The sequence below is a fragment of the Haliotis asinina genome, chromosome 5, assembly GCF_037392515.1.
Source record: "Haliotis asinina isolate JCU_RB_2024 chromosome 5, JCU_Hal_asi_v2, whole genome shotgun sequence".
NCBI lineage: Eukaryota > Metazoa > Mollusca > Gastropoda > Lepetellida > Haliotidae > Haliotis > Haliotis asinina.
In genome coordinates this window covers 17,025,785-17,047,055 of record NC_090284.1, presented here as the reverse complement: position 1 = coordinate 17,047,055, position 21,271 = coordinate 17,025,785, and the positions used below count along the sequence as shown (strand labels likewise).

General features: G+C 42.2%; 1 protein-coding gene across 1 annotated transcript in view; it reads right to left on the bottom strand.

Annotated features, from left to right (window-relative positions):
* Positions 1–1,684: 1,684 nt before the first annotated feature.
* The window catches only part of LOC137283403 (uncharacterized), a 38,891-nt gene continuing 19,304 nt past the window's right edge, over positions 1,685–21,271 (bottom strand). The window contains exons 16-36 of the mRNA XM_067814868.1: positions 20,176–20,258; positions 19,251–19,685; positions 18,702–19,139; positions 18,228–18,272; positions 17,346–17,471; positions 15,975–16,094; positions 14,354–14,459; positions 13,597–13,667; positions 12,075–12,326; positions 11,181–11,574; positions 9,651–9,910; positions 8,220–8,447; positions 7,420–7,521; positions 6,966–7,081; positions 6,525–6,690; positions 6,123–6,398; positions 5,278–5,766; positions 4,839–4,968; positions 3,646–3,899; positions 3,306–3,477; positions 1,685–3,138 (exon numbers count right to left, since the gene is read on the bottom strand). Coding sequence (XP_067670969.1) covers positions 1,685–3,138; positions 3,306–3,477; positions 3,646–3,899; positions 4,839–4,968; positions 5,278–5,766; positions 6,123–6,398; positions 6,525–6,690; positions 6,966–7,081; positions 7,420–7,521; positions 8,220–8,447; positions 9,651–9,910; positions 11,181–11,574; positions 12,075–12,326; positions 13,597–13,667; positions 14,354–14,459; positions 15,975–16,094; positions 17,346–17,471; positions 18,228–18,272; positions 18,702–19,139; positions 19,251–19,685; positions 20,176–20,258 — 5,717 coding nt within the window. The remainder of the gene's footprint in view (positions 3,139–3,305; positions 3,478–3,645; positions 3,900–4,838; positions 4,969–5,277; positions 5,767–6,122; positions 6,399–6,524; positions 6,691–6,965; positions 7,082–7,419; positions 7,522–8,219; positions 8,448–9,650; positions 9,911–11,180; positions 11,575–12,074; positions 12,327–13,596; positions 13,668–14,353; positions 14,460–15,974; positions 16,095–17,345; positions 17,472–18,227; positions 18,273–18,701; positions 19,140–19,250; positions 19,686–20,175; positions 20,259–21,271) is intronic.

The following is a 21,271-nucleotide window of genomic DNA, read 5'->3' as shown; positions in this document are numbered from 1 at the left end:
AGTTGTGAACAGGTACCTCGTAAGCATGGGAAATCCATTACATGAAACTTGGTGCGCCTTGTGGCTGCAAGAGTTGTATGATCCTCAGGGAGTTGAGATTGACATGGTATGACTGAGGGAAAAACAAAGCGCCTGTGAGCAGCCTAGCTGCTAATAACGCGTCATGGATTTACAGTGATGCGTTACCATCGATCACTTGATCATGATGCATCGGCTATGTATGTCAACACTGAACCTGAAGAAATCGAAAGGTAGTTAAGAATTTCTTCTTTAAGTGGCATTTTAGAAGTTGGTATGATGAGGATGTAGACTTTCGTGGATAGACAACCGATGCAGATAACATAGTTATCAAGCAAAAGATCTTGGTTGATAACGGTGTTAGAACCTACACCGAAACGTCGCATCCATTGAACGAAAGAAGTTGTCTATCCATTCAAGTCTGCGTCCTCTAGTTAAGAATCATATAGAACTGTGTATAGTAGAATAAGTGTATATGGAGGACAACTTCTTTAATACTGGAACACGACGTTTCGATACAGGTTCTTGTATCGTTTTCAAAGTGTAAATGATACAGGGAGAGAACAGGCGATATATATACATAAACTCAGTAACAAGTGATGATAAAGACAAGGGGTTAACAATGGATACAAGGATAACATGGAAGCCAGTAGTGCACAGAGCCTAGTATGAATACAAGTTAACAATGTGATGATAACTAAGTAAGCCAGTGAGGTACACAGAGTGGGTTGTTTGTACAGTAGGCTAGAGTGGTTTGATGAGCTCATCGTAATCCGTGGGGATGGGTTAACCTTGGTCTCTGTTAATCACGGGTCGGTATCTTTTGATGTTGATAGTTTCAGTTATTTTCCTTTTGGTAAAGTCTGATTGGTTCTTTGAGAGGATGTGTAGTCAGTCCAGTTGTTTTGGTGATCGGGATGGGCCGCTATGTGGTCTGAAACTGCTGATTTCTGATCCGATTTGATGGTAGATTTCTGATGTTCCTTGATTCTGGTGTCGACAGGCCTGGATGTTTCTGCTATGTATCAGTGCCCACAATTGCAGTCAATTTTGTAGATTACATCCTTGGGGTTGGGTTTTATGACTTGCGGGTGTAGAACTGTGTAAGTGTACATTCCAAAGACCACTTCACTGCCGTGAATGTTTAATCCCTTTATTTATCCTCTGTGTGCAATGACAATAAATAATAGTGAGAGATATAGGCATACATTTTTTTCGTTATGTTTTGAAGAAGCTCACGTCACGGTCAAGTTTCAGTATACACCAATGGAGGTGTCAAACAACAACAGGAAATGATATAATTGACATTTTCGTAATTCAAAAACTCATAACAATATCTATTTCTCTCTTTACATACGGTTCATGTATATCATGCATTAACATTTCCGCTTGATTATAAAAATAACACCTTCTTACAACATCAATCGTCTCATGCTAGTAACACCAAAAGAATTTCAGAGATCCGATATCCACATTAGGGTATCATACCCGCCGTAACAGGGAATCTATGGAAAGTTACAACATTTGTTCATCAGAAACATTGAGTTTAAATGTAACAAATGCACCTTAATCGTAGGATATGTCAGAAAGTAAGATTCAAAAAGTAATGCCCCAGGACTGTCGGCGTACAATCGTTTATATGATGCTTTCATCCTTTACGAATCTCCTAGTGAGTGTGTACCTTGGTGGGTCCATCGTCTGCGAAATCGCAAGTGCTACCTCCCTTCATCATGTGCTTCATCGCCATCTTCTTGGACTCCCCATTACTCTCAATGATGGCCTCCAGGTTGTCGTCCATGTACACGTTGGAGATGGAGTTTAGGAGGCGGTCGATGCGGTCTGGGAACTCTTCAACGGTGTCGCATTTCCTGAATGTGGTGTTGCTGTCTTCACTGTCTGCTGTGGGTGGAGGAAGGGTTGTGGGAACGGTGCCAATACCGACCCATCTCTTAAATCTGGTCACCATGAAGTCGACTATTTCATAGTCGTTGTTCTGTTTCCTGATGTCCAAGCGGACTGAGCTGAAAGTCTCGTTGAGGATGGAGAGGAACATGTTGACGAGGATGAAGGTGACCGTGAGGACGAAGAAGAAGACGTACACCTGGGTTAGGGTGGGCTCCACCATTAACATTTCATAGACGTCAAATTTGCCCATCATCATCAGGATCCCGGACTCGGCTGCCTTGATGAAGGTTGAAAATTTGACACTGGTTGACATGAAGGTCAAGTAGAACAGCTGGATGAAGGCCAGGAACACCACCCAGAACATCAAACTGAAGTGAAGGATGCTGTTAGCACCGTTTTTCAGGGTCGATCCAAGCATGGACATTCTTTTGTTGAAGCGGAGCAATTTGAGGAACTTGAGACTTCCAAGGAAGACTAACCAGCCAATTATGTAGGAAAAGAGTTCATTCCAATAACCAACATACTGGAATTTCATGTATTCATTGCCATGGTTCCGTTTGAATTCGCTTGTCAGAGAGTTAGTTACAATTAGACGGTAGAAGTAGACAACAATTGCGGAGACAGACATGGCTATTATTGACAACTCTATTAGATTCCAGAAGGACTTAAAATATCTAACTCTTTGAGTGATGAAATTGCGAGCCTCCTTAACGATAAACGCAACGGTAAAACAGAAGTAAATGATTTCACAGATAACCTGGAAAAGCATCACTGACGTCATGTAGGGCAAGAGCATCGCTGGTTCGAATCGATATGATGCTAGTATACCTCCACTTGACTGAAACTCGGCTACGATGGTGGCTATAGCAAACAGATTCACTTGAGGATTATAGACTGTGAATTCTACAAATACTGCGCGTGTATATTTGTCTACCCATTTCTCTTTCTCGAGTGTTTCCATATGAGTCGCAAGCGTACGCTTCGATCCTTTTAAGTCAACTACATAACCCCCTCCTCCGTAGACGCCTAGAAGGCCCCAGTAGGGGTAGCTGTTCAACTCAGACGCTTTTGTGTAAGTATATTCCCTTCGTGGAGACAGCTCGACGTCTGTTCTCCATGCTGGCCCATATGACGCCTTGTCTTCGTTGAACATAGTGTAGCCTTCGTTACAGTCATGTATCTTGGCCGACACAATGTCGATGGTAGAGCACGTGTCTGCAAACAACATATAAAGGTCATTACCTATATGAATATATCATATATAAGGCAATGGTTTCTTGCTAGTAAGGTTTAATGAAAACAGTTTTCCTTGTCAGATTGGGTGATGAATGAAATTCAATGAAATATTTTCGGGTACCTGCGGACGTAGAACAATAAAGTACCTTTTTGAACTCTCAGTTGTCGCATTGTAGCAAAGCCCATGATTCTGGACACCTTGTCACCAATGAATCCTCTCAAGAGAAGAGGAGGGGCATTGTTGTAGTAGCTGTCAGCTCGCAGGCCGTTCACAAGGCCGCTCTTTGCCCACATCCAGAACTCGTCAGTGTTCTGAATCTGAAAGTCAAGATACAACTTTTTAAAATCAAGATTTCTTCGTTCGTCGGTTCGTTAGAGACCGACCTGGACGCTAAATCAAACTGCAGGTAGTCTGCAGGGTTTAGATGTATTTCATGCACTGCCTCTGTTGAGCAAGTTCAGACAGTACCAAACGTTGACTCGTACCTCTGTGAACCACTGCAGAGTATCATTGTTTTTAATGATCATCTTCTCCAGACTATTCTTGTAGTAGAAGCTGTCTGGGCTCCTGTTCCTGTAGCTGATGACCATCAATATCCACAAGAAGAAAGAGTAGAAAATGATTTCTCTAATGATGTCCCACATCTTGATCTCATTCAGCCTTTTCTTTCTTGCCTGTTCCAGTTCTGTAGGGTTTGGGGGCTTATATCCTATTTTTCTTGGGCGTGCATGTCCGTATCCTACAGAAAAAAGACCACGATGAGCCTCATTTTCAATCAAAATGATACTCTCTGTAACATCAAGTCTATTTACCTTATTCTTACTGAGATGACAGCCGTGACCGTCTCTTGTAGTCATGTAAGGGTTACAAATGCATCATATGAATCTATCTCAAAGGATAATTGCTCAAGGTTCTAACTTTCTACGCATCCGTAAAATCTTGACGATTTGCTGATAGAAATGTGGATAGCATCTCTAAAGCTCTCCTGGTAACAAAAATGATGACCTGTTTGAACTTCCATATGTTCTGTATGTTTCAAGTGACCATTTGATTTGTCTTCCATGTGTTTGGACCCGTGAGGGTCCAGGATAGAATATGCCTTCAGCAATACATGCTTGCCATAAAACTATGCTTGTCGTAACAGGTGACTAACGGGATTGGGTGGTCATTCTCACTGACTTGGTTGGCACATGTCATCGGTTCCGTATTGAGCAGGTCGATTCTCATGTTGTTGATTACTGGATTGTTTGGTCCAGGCTGGAATATTGCGAAGAGCGGCATAAAACTCTACTTACTTACTCACTCACTGACTCCATGTGTTTGTGATTGGTGCTACTTTTGGGAAAGATATATTCACATTGGCAGGCCAGTGTCGCCAGATATTTTTGACAGTGACTCATAAACACCCGTTGATAATTTAGTCGACATCGATTTTTATGTATATATTTTTAACTTGAAAGCAGTAATAGTGTTTTCACCTTTCACCACGTCCGACAAACAACTAAATAGTTTGAATGTAACTTGAAGACATGTTAAGTATATGGAAAAGAAACAATAATTATCATGAATAAGAGAAGATTTACATGCAGTGTAAGTAAAGGATAAGACCTTACTAATTTAGTATGAAAGACTGAACAGGAGATGCGTGTGATGTCTAGGCCATTACAAGCATAGTCACCCTGGTTTGGTTTGTGAAGCAGTTCTTCATCGTGTTCCAGTCGTGGTTCCTCCTCATCCTCGGGCTGATCATCCTCAGCTTCTCCGGGGTTCTTCCAGATCAGGGAGAAGAAAATGGCGGTCAGGAACACCTGTGATCACATCATGTATATCAGCAAGGTCAACGTTAGTGTTCATATATGGAGCACTAGTGGTGGCGTTAAGACCAAAACTTTATGGGTTCATTACTCAGCTATGGAATATTAGGGCAACTATAGACATAGGTGTTTGTTTTAAATTTAGGAGAAAACTAACGGGTTTCAGTACATTAACATAAATGCTCATGCTGTAGATCACAGGTTTGTCCACACTGTATAATGTACATACCGCCGCCATACAGTTGGTGCCATACAACAAACAAAAAATGTTACATTTAAGGATCCTATTTTTCTGTTACGCACTTTGATTGGCTGCGTGATGAAGATGGACGCAAAGAATGACACCAACATCGACGTGATCCATTTCTTGCATTTGTCGTCCTGGAAGCTGATTCCATAAAATGTAACCATGGCAGCCGCCCCAAGAGTAACCATCCACAACAGCAGCCAGGCGATGTAGCGACAGAACCAAGGCAGCTCCTTCTTTGGCTTCTTTGACCTCCTTCTGTCACTCCTCTGGGACAGGGTGCTTTGAGGTCGATCGTAAGACTGAGAGAAGGAACTCTCGGGCCGAGACTGGATCTGACCGCTGGATTTCCCACCGATTGCCCAGATCCCTCCAACATCTGGCTTCACGTCACTGACCGACGTTGTGCCCCCCGTGGGAACTTTCTTCAAAGCTTCCTCAAGACGAGATGGACGCTTTCGTCTCGCTCGAGACTTCCGGAACAGCATGATGACAACGAAGTTTGCAGGAAATACGATCAGGTTGGATATGATGCCAATGTAGATCTGCGAACCGAATTCAAGGTAATGTAAACCCATAATTCACTGTTCACATGAAAATGAGCTGTGCCTAACTATGTCCATTCCATTGAACCTTCGGCAGTAGTTTGCGAAACCTATGCATAAGCAGCCATAAGCTCTCGTCGTGTAGCACACTTAACATGCGTGCCATGAACTTTTCTAATGCCATGACTTATTGGACATGCTCAGAAGGCCATCTTTTATTACATGGCAGCGTCAGTGTTCCACGTTCACTGGCAGTCCATTTCCTTCGAAAATGAAACTGCCCTCAACATGTAATTTATAATTTTTATTACTTTTGATGATTCAAGCATACTCGAGAAATATTTCCATATGTTTACCTGTTGAGGACTCAGAGCAAAGGGGCCAAACGTGAAAGACGTTCCTGCTTCATCTTCAGACTTTTTATAGAACATGGCGTTTGCCAACATGGTAGCGTACAGGAGACACAGACAGCAGGACACTCGCTGGACTCGGGTAAAGCGACTCTGTGGTGGCCGGGCGACAACTGAGAACCAGAGGTGACCATCTACAAGGTTCTTCCTGGTTCTCTCCGAGAACAGGTGACTGAACTCCGTCATCTGGGCGAGTCCAGAAACTGGGATCACGCGATCCACCTGGAGTCACACAGTCACCAAAATCAGAATTAGCTTTAGGTAAGGATAACGAAGGAAATAGTGAGGGTGCAAATTGCCCTTTCAGTATTTTAATTTGCTGATGTAAATATAACTTCATGTACACACCTGTCCATCATCCTCCTCAACAGCGAACCACCTGTTGCAGATGAAGACAAACTTCTGTTCGGTCTGCACATCTCTGACAATGAGGTACTTGAGGTACCAGGACCCGAACTTGCCTTTACCGGAGTTGTCATGCCACACGCGGGCGTAATTCAGAGATCCCAATGGTCTAAAAGTAGGTTATTTTCTCATTATAGATTATAGAACATTTCACAGAAACAACTAGCTAACATGTCTCTGTCTCTCTCTTCGTTAATATGCAAGACATTTGCTATTCAGACAATTAGAATGTAAACAATTAGGATCACAATTTGACAGTACAAGCTATGCGTGACGGTGGTATCATTTCAAAATCTCAAGGACCTTCACTATCATTCCTTGCCCTTTATGAGTCACCGATATAAGTAGCAAATGCAAAAGATTGGAGAATTCAAAACACTTTACTCAGACACAGCCATTAGGAAGGCATCCACGCCACCTCGACGGAAGACACTGCGTTTGTCATCATTCAACAGGCGTACATCTGTCTCCTCATTTTCGCCGGACAAAATAATGAATACCTGAATACAGATCGAAATATTTTTTTCCGCAATCGTATCCGGTAGTGTATTGAAGAAGGTACATTTTGATTCGTTCCATTCTTTAGTTTCATTCTTGAGTTTATTAATTTTTTTTATATAATATTAATAATATTATATTGTACATTTACATGCAAATATATACTAATAATTTGTATCGAAATAGATAATTATGTAACGGTTCATTTAATGTGCTTAACCGATTTGCTGCTACTTGAAAAAAAGATTACAGATTACTCGATTCTTTCATAGTTTCTTCTTTCATGTAGTATAGAATTAATAAAGATCCGTGTCGTAATTAACATTTTGAAAGACGCTACCTTAGAATCTGTTCCAGCATTCCTCCGAATGCCCGTGACGCACACAATTTCATAATAGTATTTGTCTTGGGGGTCATTATCCTTCAGGGGAGTAACACCAAGCTAAAACATGGAAGAGTGTCTTTAGTATAAAGAGCTATAACGCATCATGTATTAATAGGACTAGGACAATTATGGCTTAACCGATGATTATTATACTGAATAGCAAATGAAAGTTCGAAAAAATGCACTCTCAGTAAGCCTTCATGTCTGTGTCGTCCTTTGACAAAGTTGACCAAAAGAGTTGTGTTTCTTTTGGTGTTCAGTATATTTTACATTCTTTCCTTGATACATTTGGTCTAATAGAGCATGATGCTTCAATTTGCAGGATTGCGTCCCTTGGCCATGGGCTTGTATTGATTTAATCTGTGATCATGAATCTTTTGCCAGTGCCCTAACAATCTCTATCACAGTGTAAACATGCACTACCAATCTAACGTTGATTTTTTTCTGAATCGTAATCCAAGAGTGAATGAGTTTAGTTTTACGCCGCACTCAGCAATATTCCAGTTATAGTGCGGCAGTCTGTAAATACTCGAGTCCAGACCAGTATGGACCAGACAATCCAGTGACCAAAAGCATGAGCATCGATCTGCGCAATTGGGAACCGATGACATGTGCCAACCAAGTCAGCGAGCCTGATCATCCTTTCCCGATAGTCGCCTCTTCTGACAAGCATAGTTGCCTTTATGGCCGAAATCCAAGAAGCATATACCACGGAAGTGTTGTTAAGAGAATGATTGATCTTTGCGTTAACTCACCATTTCCAGGTCCTTCCTATCTCTTCTTCTAGCCCACAGGATGGCCAGCAGGTAGATTACTGCGATGACAATTTCAGTGACGTAGACAGTTGGGTTCTTCATGAAGTCAGCGTGTGAGAAGACGAAGTTCCAGTCGATTGTGTTAGGAGCCACGGACCATCCGCCTCCAAACGTTGTTAAGTGATTACAGAAGCATTCGGTTTCAGTATAGGTAGTGTCAGGACCAACCTGGGGAGTGGATATATTCTAAAATCTAATATAAAAAATCATTCACCACTCACCGAACAAAGAATACACCCCCTACCACCAGCATTTTATGCTTTATTGAGTACATTACAAATGTGAACTCTTTATGTCATTAACCAATAAGTACAAATATGCTGCTTTGAAAACTTTAAAATGTACAATTGCGGTTTACATACATCTATGTGTGAAATCACCCAAAAGCTTAAATGAAACATTAATTACGTAAATGGACACTTGTTGGCCATTTTATGAAGTTTCAATGCAATAAATTCTCAAGGGGATTATTTCAAATTTTCTTGGATCGCAAAAGTGAGGTGATCTGTCTCCTACGTAGGTGATACTAAGTCCTACGTAGGTGATAATAAGTCCTACGTAAGTGATAGTAAGTCCTACGTAGGCGATAGTAAGGGTAGTAATGGGTAGTATAATTGTTGCATATTACCTTCATGTGTTTGACCGACTGATGTACTTTACTGCCTTGCGTTCAGTTTGCCCTATTGTTACGCGTTGCAGTTAGTTCACTGTTACATGTTGCACTTTGTTACATTTTTCTATTACATTATGTGGTGGATATAACAGAGGTCGTTGCACATTAGTCGTAATAAGCGTGTGTGTATCTGTGTGTAAGAGTGAGAGAGAGAATAACTGCAAATAGATCAAGGTCCACGTTACCCAAACGTAACACACACACACACACACACACACACACACACACACACACACAATAACACTGTGTGGTAACACTGCCTTTGTGTCATAAATATGCGTTGACGTACATTTCTACTATATAATGCCCTGCATAACCAAACATTTCTCAATTTAATAACCATACTTCATAAACCGAAGGATATGTTAAGTACTACGTGTCAGATCGTAAATCCTACGTAGGAGATGGTAAGTCCTACATTAAAAAATGGTATGTCCTAAGTAGGAGATAGTGACACCCCAGAAACAATTTCACTGTGGCACTACTACGCTTCCGTAGAAACGCACACGCCTCTGATCGGTGCTGATTTTAAACCAAATTTATTGGAACGTGGAAACAGTGGGGTAGCCTTATGGTTTAAGCGATCGCTCGTCACGCCGAAAATTCGGGTTCGATTCCTTACATGGTTACTATGTCTGGTGCACATTTGTTGTGTTTTTGACAAAAACATACAAAAATTGTAACATATAGTTGGGTACCTTGCACCCTTCCGACGCCCAGTCTCTCCTGTCGTGGTCAAAGAAATAGCAGCCACTGGTGAAGGTGTAGATGCCGAGGTTCAGGTCGTTGTTGCTTTGGCTCTTTGGGACGTCCACGTCGTCCAAATCTTTACACGTTTTAATCTTGCTTGTGTCAAACCCTTTCGGCATAGCTCTGAAGCCAAACCACGCTGGGCCTTTGTAATTGTTCACCTCTTCGTTATCCATGAAAAATCTCATCCGGCCAGGCACCTGCTTGGCTGGAATTGGAAGGAAAAAATACATGTGTATATGTTTGACGAGTTGTAGGGGTGGTTGTAGGGCGGACTAGTGGTTAAAACGTCCGATCGTCACGTCCAAGACCCTGGGTCGATTTCCCTAGATGGGTACCATGTTTGAAGCCCATGTCTAGTGTCTCCGTCGACATATAGCTGGAATATTGCTAAAGGGGAGTAAAACTATACTCACCGACTGTTATCAGAGACTGAGTTGTCTGCTACCTATGAACTCGCGTTTGTAGTCGTTGAGAGCCGAAGGGAAAAAAATACGTGTATAGTAGTATTAGTTGTGGAGTGGTTGGGTAGCCTATTGGTTAAACTTCAGCGCGTCAGACGAGCACCCGGGTTCGATTCCCTACATGGTATACAACTCACCCAACTGTATTCGTTAAATATGTATATTCACTTCTAGACGTCATGTTGCCATGATTGCACTCGTAACACACTTGATACCAAATTCAAATTACCATTCATATATACATAGTATTATCAAGTGAAGAATAAATTAAATTTCAAGTTCGCCTAAGACCCCCTAAATTCACAACACTCTGTCTAATGAAAGATCGGTCACTAATTGTAATGTTTATTAATAGCAGGATGCTATGGTCACTTGAGTGTGATCCTCACGTGAAAATCACGACAAAACTTGGAATATCACACACAAAAAACACACTTTCTCTTTTAAATTTGCCTAAATTATTATGCAGTTCTTGTAATTCCTAAAGCAGCCCAACTTCCCATCCTGATTATTGCAATTAACTGCCTGCTCACTGTTAGAGGCGGTTGGTTAGGGCGGGCTGATAAAGTTGGTAAACCTTGTTCATTGGGTGTTATCGTACGCCCTGACGGTGATCAGAATATCAATCACTGGTTTGTCCAGACACTACCATTTACAGTTGTGGGCAGTTAGCAATTAGCTGTAATATTGCTGAGTGAGCTATAGAAACAAAGATACATTCTAACTCTAACTACCCATCAAGATCCGGGTTAGAACTGATCTTCAGTAACTCATGCTTATGGAAAGAAACAACTGACGGGATCGGGTGGTCAGGTTCGCCGCCCTGACTGACACATATCATCGTATCCCAACTGCACAGATCTATGCTCATGATGTTAATCACTGCATCATTTGGACCAGACTCGATTAACTGCAGACAGTCGCAATATAGCTGGAATATTGCGGAGTGCGGCATAAATCTAAACTCACATACTTACTAACTATAACTCGTCATAAAATGAAAGGAATTCTCACAGTAGTCCAGCGAGGTCGGTAGGAACATAACTTTATCACATTTGTCAGCGCTGATTTTTGGCACCTCCCCATTCTTCAGGATGACCATCAACTGGGTGTCCTTTACAGCCAATTCCTTTATGTAAAGGTGTATTGAGGAAGCTTCTCTCGTGATATTCAACTGTGTGTACGACATGTCGTTCCAGTCTGCAATCTTCAGCTTTGTGTCTTTGAACGACATTTTAGGGTACTGTGGCGTTCTGGCAATAGTAATCCTCAGTGGCTCTGGGGTGTCCTTGATCTCCACAGGATTACCGAACCCGTCCATCATATCTACATTCAGGAACTGTGTCCCTGCACCGAGATTCATGCCAGAGTCAACAAAGGAGTTGACATCCATCTTGGTTGCCATAGCCTGGAATGAAACATCAATACCTGCAACGATTTCCGTCAGTAGATTGAGTGAATTATTGAGTTTACTTCTATTCTGCTTTTTTTAAAATCAGTATTCCAGCGATACCTCGGCGATGGGCTTCACACATTGCACCCATGTGGGGAATGGAAACTATGGAATTGAAACTTGTAGAATCGAACCCGGATCTTCAGCGAACGATTTAACCACAAGACCACCTATCACCCCCAAAGTACGAGAAGCCATCTTCAATATCATATTTTTAACATTAGTTTACAGCAACCTGATCCTTAGTAACCCATGCTTGTCGTCAGAGGCGACTGGTCAGGCTGCTCTTTGACTACGCATGTAGTCGCATCAGTGTGTCCATCGACGCTCACGATATCAACCACTGGGTTTTCTGTTCTCGACCTGATTATTTACAGTTTCCTTTCATAAAACCTTTTGGGCGAATCATTAAACAACAAACCATTTGCAAACTGGCACTTATCCATATAACTCACAGATATGATAGCGGTGTCGCTTGAGCCGAGGGTGTCACCGAAGATGCTGCTGTCCGGGATGGAGAGAGATGTGGTGGTATCAGCCAGTGTCAGTTGCATACCAAAATCCATGTCACCAGCATCCATATGCCCAATGAGTCCCGAGGCAGCTGGTGTCGTGAATTGCAGGGTTTCCCCGGGGGCCACGGTCCTCGCGAGAGTCTTGGTAGCAAGTTGTACCGCCTCATTCGCCATATCCGCAATTTCGGACGCCTGTTTTTCAACAATCATGGGGTGAAATGTTGAACGGCAGCAAGACTTGATGATTTAGTGACGTTTTCTCCAAAATTTTCATCACTGATTCAAGGTCACGATGACTGAACGAATGAACGAACGAATGAGGAAATGAATGAATGTCAGGGAATAACATTAAGTATCTGATTTTGAAATATATTTGCGGTACCATAAGAGGCTGCTTATTCTGGTCTGAAGTGAATGAACGAATAAATGGATGAATGGATTGGTCGGTGGATGGAAGATGGATAGGTGGGTGGGTGGAAGATGGATCTGTGATTGGGTTTGTGGACAAATGTTACTATTTAATCTGTAATCTTTAATTTCTACCTGAAGAATTGGAATATAGGACACTTTATCATTGCATGCGTGTTGTTGATGAATATTATCATTAACATCACTCAGTAGACAACCGTGATAAGATATCACCGGCACACCTAAAGAATATCAGCTATATATTGTTTAGTGTCACGTCACCCTAACCCTAATAATAACCATAAACTGTACCCTAACTCTAAACCTAAATCTTACCCCAACATTAAACCTTACCCTAACTCTAACCCTAAATCTTACCCCAACATTAAACCTTACCCTAACTCTAACCCTAAATCTTACCCCAACATTAAACCTTACCCTAACTCTAACCCTAAATCTTACCCCAACATTAAACCTTACCCTAACTCTAACCCTAAATCTTACCCCAACATTAAACCTTACCCCAACTCTAACCCTAAATCTTACCCTAACATTAAAAAAAACTTACGCTAACTCTAACCCTAAATCTTACCCCAACATTAAACCTTACCCCAACTCTAACCCTAAATCTTACCCTAACATTAAAAAAACCTTACGCTAACTCTAACCCTAAATCTTACCCTAACATTAAACCTTACCCTAACTCTAACCCTAAATCTTACCCTAACATTAAACCTTACCCTAACTCTAACCCAAACTAAAAGTAAACTCACTAGCTTTCAAAGATTGCGGAAGGTATCCGGTATTCTGTTGTCTTACCATATCACCAATTCCATTTTCAGGTATGGATGATGTTAAATATAGTCAGACTCAAAATTCAATTATATACGAATTCCATATAAAATGTATAAAATTCCATCAAATTGCAAAAGAGACAATCAAAAGTGAAATCTGAAATGTTTCTTAAATGTTGTCAACAGGGAAATACACAATATCAAAATGTTGTAATAACATAAATAACAACAAACGTTATCTTTGGAAAATTTATACTTACAATTTTCGCTTGGTTTGCCTTATGAGCGTTGAGGAGATGTTGCGACTTGGGATCAGCAGACGACGCCACGCCTGACCAAAAACAACAGATACTTGAAATTATTACGATTATTGGTTTCTAAGGAGTGAGTTCGATTTTACGCCGCTTGCACGAATATTCCAGAAATATCACGGCGTGGGCACCAGAAATGGGCTTCAAACGTTGTACCCATGTGGGGAATCGAACCCGGATCTACGGTGTGACGACAGCGAACGCTTTAACCATCGGCTACCTCACCACCCATATTGGTCCCTAATATACCGAAAATGTGGCAGAAATACAATGCAATCAATAAAATCATACACAGACGATCTGTTTAGGAAGACCGAATATTATAATTACATATATTAATACCCCGCGATAATTAGATGCTTAGTAACCCTTGCGTTGACGTAATTAAAGATAACATCATAAATGGTACAAATGTGCAGAAAAGTTAGGCCCAAAGCTATTTTCAGTTTGTTCCACTTTCACAGTAACTGAATGTAAAGTTTCATATTTTGAGATGCAGCTTATGGTTATTCTACAGAGAGCACAAAACCCGGTTTAACGAAAAGTGATACACATATATGCCCAGCCCAGATTGTAATGAAAAAGTTTCAATTCTTGGGATTTCTAGCTACAGTGAAACCACAAGAGAAAACAACATGTGCTTACAATGTTTTGACATTAATTTTTATGTGAAATATCATTTTCTGAAAATAATTGCATGACTCACCACTCTGATTGGACCATATATCAGTGTCATAGTTTGCAAATGCCTCGGAGTCAAGCACGGTTGTCCTGTCACTAAGTGTTGGAAACTGAAAATTCACCATGGCGGCCTGGATAACAGAAGAGGATAAAGGTTTAGTGTCGGCAAGAAGCACGCACGCACACGCACGCACACGCACGCACGGGCACATATCTATATATATATATATACCAAACATTTGAAAACAAAAAAAAATAAAGCATCCCCTAAACCCTTCGCATCCCACACAACCCCATAAGACCTCCATCACCAAAAGAAAAAAAAATCTTTCAAAGTTATTTTAACCCAGACACATTTAGATGTTTATTTGTTTTAAAATATATCGTTTCACGACTAATGCTGAAACAATGCTTACGATTGTACGCTCAAACGCAAAACTTACTGACACACAAACAGCACAAACACCAAACCTTATCTGAAAAGTTTTTACATGGAAAGAGAATGCCTTTCAAGGTACGGCAACGATCAACAGTCCTTAGAACAGCGGGCATGGCATTTACAGATGAACCATAATACGTGTCGTGTTTACAAGGAGGCGTGGTCATCTTGTGAATTGCTACCTGACTGCGGGCTTAAACGTCGATGGAAGCCCTGGGGTAGAATATTCGAGGAAAGATTTGCCATCCTTGCTGAAACTGTTATCTCATTCCGGATTTTAATACCTCCACGTCCAAAACGATCCATTCCAGAACACGTCGCCTGATGTAACATTCACCTGCGAGCCTGTAGACATGTGTCCTGTCGTCACCATGGTGAATAAGGAGACGTCCTTCTTTCGGTCACCACCGCACGTGTTGTCTGGTCCATTGAAGCTTGTAACATTTCTGTATAAGGCAAATGTTGATTTTGTTTTGGACGGTGGGGAAAGTAAGGTTACAAAGTGCCAGACTGAAGCTTCCATGTAAGCTTTCATCTGACTCCATTCCTGGGTCTTTGCTTGTTTCAGAAGAACGAATAGGCTTCTTTTCTGATCAGCTGAAGACGTCGATGTCGTTGTCGATATACTAATGGCAGATGTGGATGTCTTACATAGGTAGCACAGGCATACAAATGGCATGAATGGCACGGAGGTTCGTGGCTCGAATCCATGGATGTTGACGTGGGGTCGTTATTGCTGGTCGGCAGATGGTCTAGTTGCTGAAAACTTTCAAACGGCATTCCTGTAGAGGTTCGTGTTTTGATCGTGTAATGTAACCAACACTTACCCGATTATAACCCGTGGTTTGTCTCTTTCATTGCTTTACTCAGTGACCCTTGACGGTCCGGGATAGAAAAGGCCTCCAGCAACTCATGTTTGCCATAAAAGGATACTCTGCTTGACGTAAGAGGCGACTAACGGGATTGGGTGGTCAGGCTAATTGACTTGGTAGACACTCGTCATCGGTTCCCAGTTGCGCAAATGGATGCTCATTCTGTTGATCACTGGATTGTCTGGTACAGACTCGTATATTTACAGGTCGCCGTCACTGGAATATAGCTGAGTGCGGGGTAAAACATAACTCACTCACTCGCTTTACACAGTCTTCAACAACACATAAATACTGTGTAAAGTAAAAAGTGAAAACAGGCAATAAAGTAAACTAACCTTTGAAGCGTCTTGCGCAACGTTGAGCAGAGCTGTGCCCAGAGCCTTTGTGTTTTCAGACGAGGTGTTCATACTTGCCAGCTCCTTTGTTATTTCTAGAGCTTTATATATAGTTGCTTTCTGAAATTCGATTGAAACAACAAGGAACTGGAATAAATGATGTGTTTTTGTCATGTAATCATTGTTTCCAATGAGAGGAGATGCAATAATTGATGTTGGTATGTACAAAGACGTTGAAGCATTGTCATATGAGCCAAAACTCCTTCATGCTTCATTCAACGTCGTTCCACTTAACAAACTTGTGAGCGGTGGGGTAGCCTAGCAGTTAAGGCGTTAGTTCGTCACGCCGGACACCCGAGTTCGATTCCCTACATGGGTACGATGTGTGAAGCCTATTTCTGGAGTCCTCCACAGTGATGTTGCTGGAATATTGCTAAGAGATGCGTAAATCACTCTCTCACACAGACCTTCAGAACTTGTGCTACAGAGAACACACACACATACACACACACGCGCGCGCGCACATATGCGCACATAATTATATATATATATAGAGAGAGAGAGACAGAGAGAGAGAATGTATATGAGAGAGAGAAAGGGAGAGAAAAATATGTATAACCAAGTCATTATAGGACAATGTATCATGATTCATATTCCCATTCTCCCTTTCCCCTATACAGTACTGAAGGTCCTGGCATAGGGTTATCTTCCATAACTTATAGAAAAACTTACTTCCCAACTTGATATTCAAATGACATTAGGTTCGTAAATATTGATACTCTTCACTGTGATGGTGTGGATGTATTTACACCACAAAACAATACATGGGTAAAAGCCAATATTCTAGACTGTAATGGATGTTATCTGAAAGAACTTTGTGCATGAACACAGTGGTGTGACAAGTCATCGCTACGCATCCTGTTTCTATGCGGCGCCAATACAGTGAATCAAGTTCTACATTGCAATATATCCCGATACGATACTTCAAATGGACCACGATACATCGATGTTTTACCCTTGATATTGCCAAATCACGATATCCGTCAAGAAAGACTTACTTGTTTGATGATTAAAATGTTTACATGTTTATTTTCTCCTCACAACTTGCTCGGAAAAACCAGTACTCGCATCAGGAACTGTGTCAACTTATCGCTACCATTTTGTCAACATTCACCAGTGTATAAGCGTAAATTTCTCATTTCCGAGTGAACATTGTAAAACGCTGGCGGAATTTATATCGTCAAAATATATCCTGACTGAGACTTTAGTATTGTAATGTATTGTATCGCAGGTTGTTTGCCAGTACCAGCACTGATGAACACAGTGCGTTGGTAAAATTGATACTAAAGTCAGTCACAGAATGAATGTTACCTGACAGAACTTGGTACACTCTGCAGACTCCTTAGCGTTGGTATGCAGACAGGTAACGACCTGTTCCATGGCGGTGGAGTCTGGGGTCGACATATTAGCGCACGCAGTTGCTATGGTATCTCGTATCTGAAATGGAAGGGGATATAGACGAAAGCCAGAACTTCAGTTTGCGATCAAAACATATCAATGAATACAATGGAGATAAAAACAAAGAACGTTGTCACCCCTGATATATCTCAGGATTGAATGAATGAGCCCTGATCTGAACCCAATGGAGCATATCTGGGTCATGATTGGTCGTTGTGTGCAACAAAGGGATCATCCTGTACAGAACCTGACCTAGTTAGAAGCTGCTTCAAACAAGGAATGGCGTAGTCTGCCCCTTCAGGGGACCAGGAAGCTGGCAGGGAGTATGAAGATGAGAGTGTTGGCTGCCATACAGGCACATTGAGATTTCACTCGGTATTGACTATGAATCGTGTAAGACAAACAAAAGACATTTTGAATGTTCTCATTCAGCAATACGCACACACTCAACATCACACATGTTCATAAAATCATGGATTCCAGTCGTGTAGATGTTTTTTTCATGAGTCAAAGAAAAAATCCATCTTGGTCACCACGAGAAGTGTAATGTTTGTGTGGAAAGTCTATCATTTGTGTGTATAGTTACCGTGACACATATTTTGTCGTGTATTTTTCTTACTGGTGTACGATTTTGTGAAATAGGTAGTCGGTACGACGTGTATGGTATCCGTGTCAGAATCGATAGTTCGATGCCAGCCCAAAGTTAGTCACCAACAGCGATAAACTCTTTGGCTTCCCTAAGTGGGAACGGTGATATCGCTGAATGTTTACGTATAAAACGAAACATATACTCACAGCCGCCTTATTGTCCCTCTCTTCTTCCGCCTTGATAATTTCAGCCTGAAAGCGAGACAGAAAATCGACGTAAAATCAATATATCTGTCTACAAGTGTTGCTTCTGTTCAACCAGATCAAATTAGAACACATACAACATAAATTCGTATATCGTCACCAATCGTATCACTCCAGTTTGAATCTACACTGACACGTTAATACATGCAGTGAACCTGAATGCATTATTCCTAAATTTGTATGGTTTCTTTTTTTACTGATATCTGGAATGCCAAGTTAAATGAGAGATCAAATGAAGCAATGATTCGAAAGTCACTTTAGATCGAAAATGAATTTTCAGTTGTGACTATTGAGAACCATATCACACCTCTAGATCTACTGTTGAAATGTTGAAGTTTTGCACATTCAAAGAATCTTCTTCATCAGTCATGGTATCGGTTTTCTCTGAGGCTTGTCCACCAACTTGTCCAATCCCACCTCGTCCACCAAAAGTTCTGCCTGATCCAGCCTGTGCACCAGCTTGCCCAAACCCACCTCTTCGTCCACCAAATTTTCTGCCAGCTGGTCCACCAGCCTGCCCTGGAACACCTCGTCCACCAAATCTTCTGCCAGCTTGTCCCCCGGCCTGCCCTGGAACACCTCGTCCACCAAATCTTCTGCCAGCTTGTCCGCCGGCCTGCCCTGGAACACCTCTTCCACCAAATCTTCTGCCAGCTTGTTCGCCGGCCTGCCCTGGAACACCTCGTCCATCGAACCTACTAACTGATCCAGCCGGTATACCAGCTTGTCCTGGCCCACCGCCTGGTCCACCAAATCTGCCACCAGATCCACCTCGTCCTGGTCCACCTCCTTGAACACCATCTTGTTCTCCAAATCCCCCGCCAAATCCTTCTCCAAATCCTCCAAGTCCGGCTTCTATGCCAGTTAAATTGTTATTGATATCAACACCAAAGCTATCCCACGCACCAAACCCACCCATTCCTAAATCCCCCAGACCTCCTCCTCCTGTTCCTAGGCCTCCCTGGCCTGCACTGCCACCACCTGAAGGCCCCCCAGCACCACCTCTAACTGCTCCTCGACCACCTGCTCCGCCACCGAAGGAAATTCCACCTGCTCCACCTCGACCACCTGCTCCGCCACCGAAGGAAATTCCACCTGCTCCACCTCGACCACCTGCTCCACCACCGAAGGAAATTCCACCTGCTCCCCCTCGACCACCTGCTCCACCACCGAAGGAAATTCCACCTGCTCCCCGTCGACCACCTGCTCCGCCACCGAAAGAAATTCCACCTGCTCCCCCTCGACCACCTGCTCCACCTCGACCACCTGCTCCGCCTCGACCACCTGCTCCACCTTGACCACCCGTTCCGCCACCAAAGGGAATTCCAATACCAACACCACCACCTCCTGCAACTCCTGACATACCACCATCACCAGTCCCTTGATATCCAGCCTGTATGCCTGTCATATTGAGATCTCCTGTGAAGACGTCCAGGTCACCTATTCCACCAAATCCAGACATGTCCATGCCTCCAAAGCCACTGACCTTTCGAAAAGAAATATTGAAGGTCAGTCATAATCAGCTGCATTTAATGTATCACGAGTATAAAGTAAATACGATGAAACTACTGAATAATAAATGTACAGTGGAGCGAACAGTTAGGTCAAGGCCAACTGGGGGATTGGCTATGCTTGGTGAAAACATGACAAGTCAGTTAAGTTAAACTTTTACTTACACAGAACATAAGAGTGAGTGAGTGAATTGAATTTTATGCCGCTTTTGGCAACATACTAGCAATATCGGGGCAGGGGACATAAGAAATTGGCTGCACACATTGTACCCATGTGGGCAATCGAACCTGGGTCTTCGGCTTGACGGGCGAACGTTTTAACCACAAGGCTACCCCGTCGCCCCAGACCACATGGTGTACGTAGTGAAGTTAATACTCACCCCACCCATGCCATCTCCCCCGCCGACACCTCCATTGAAGTCGGTTGACATTGACACAGGGGCACCTGGGCTTTTACGACCTTCTGTAACAAACATATGTGTAAGAAACGGTAAGTTCCTTTTCAGGAATTTTTGATAGGTAAATTACAGAAAAGATCAATAAACTAAAACCCTTATCAGATATATTGAAATGATATATTGAACCGGAAAGTACCAACGATGCTCAACAAACAACCAAAGGGGCATTAACAAGACACACAGATTCAATCTTTCGCAATAACTAGTCTCCACATTGAAACCACAGTGCTTACCTCCTAAGTATACTGTTGCAACACAGTCATCATAGAATCTATCCGTTATTACAACACACACATCACGGAGTGTGCATTGTTGCAACACACACATCACTGAGTCTATCATTGTTGCAACACACACGCACATCACGGAGTCTAGCCATTCTTGCAACGCACACATCACAGAGTCTATGGATCGTTGCAACACACACATCGAGGATTCTATACATTGTTTGTAACATATTGCACTTAATATGCCTCTTCAGTTTTGACACCGGATGGTGACATGTCGTGGGTGAAGGTTAAGGGCACTTTACAATTCACCCAAGTTCGTTATTTTCATTGTTTTGGTCATGATGATCTACACTCGCTTCTAGATGAGATACAATGTATAGTATTACCAGGATGTTGGGATGATGGTTATATCTACATTAATACATGGGCTTGGTGAACCGTCATTTTTGTTGCCTCATCACATACAACATAAATCCTCCTCTTCCTGAGGATTTCAGTGATCAGTACCACGGTCATTTCTGGGTGAGCGTGGTCAAAGAGCAAAAATTTAAGACCTTGATGATTATGTCGACATTGGGTCAATTCTTTTGGGCCACCCCTACTGTGGTGGTCAACCACGGAATACATCTGACACTTGGGTTGTCGTGATGGTCTGCCTGATATCTACTGTCGATGTTTAGCATAGAATTAGGCTTGGTTAGTGTTGAGCTGACTGCCACCTACTGTCGATGTTGAGCATAGAGGTATTCTTGGTAAGTGGTGGGCTGCCTGATATCTACTGTCGATGT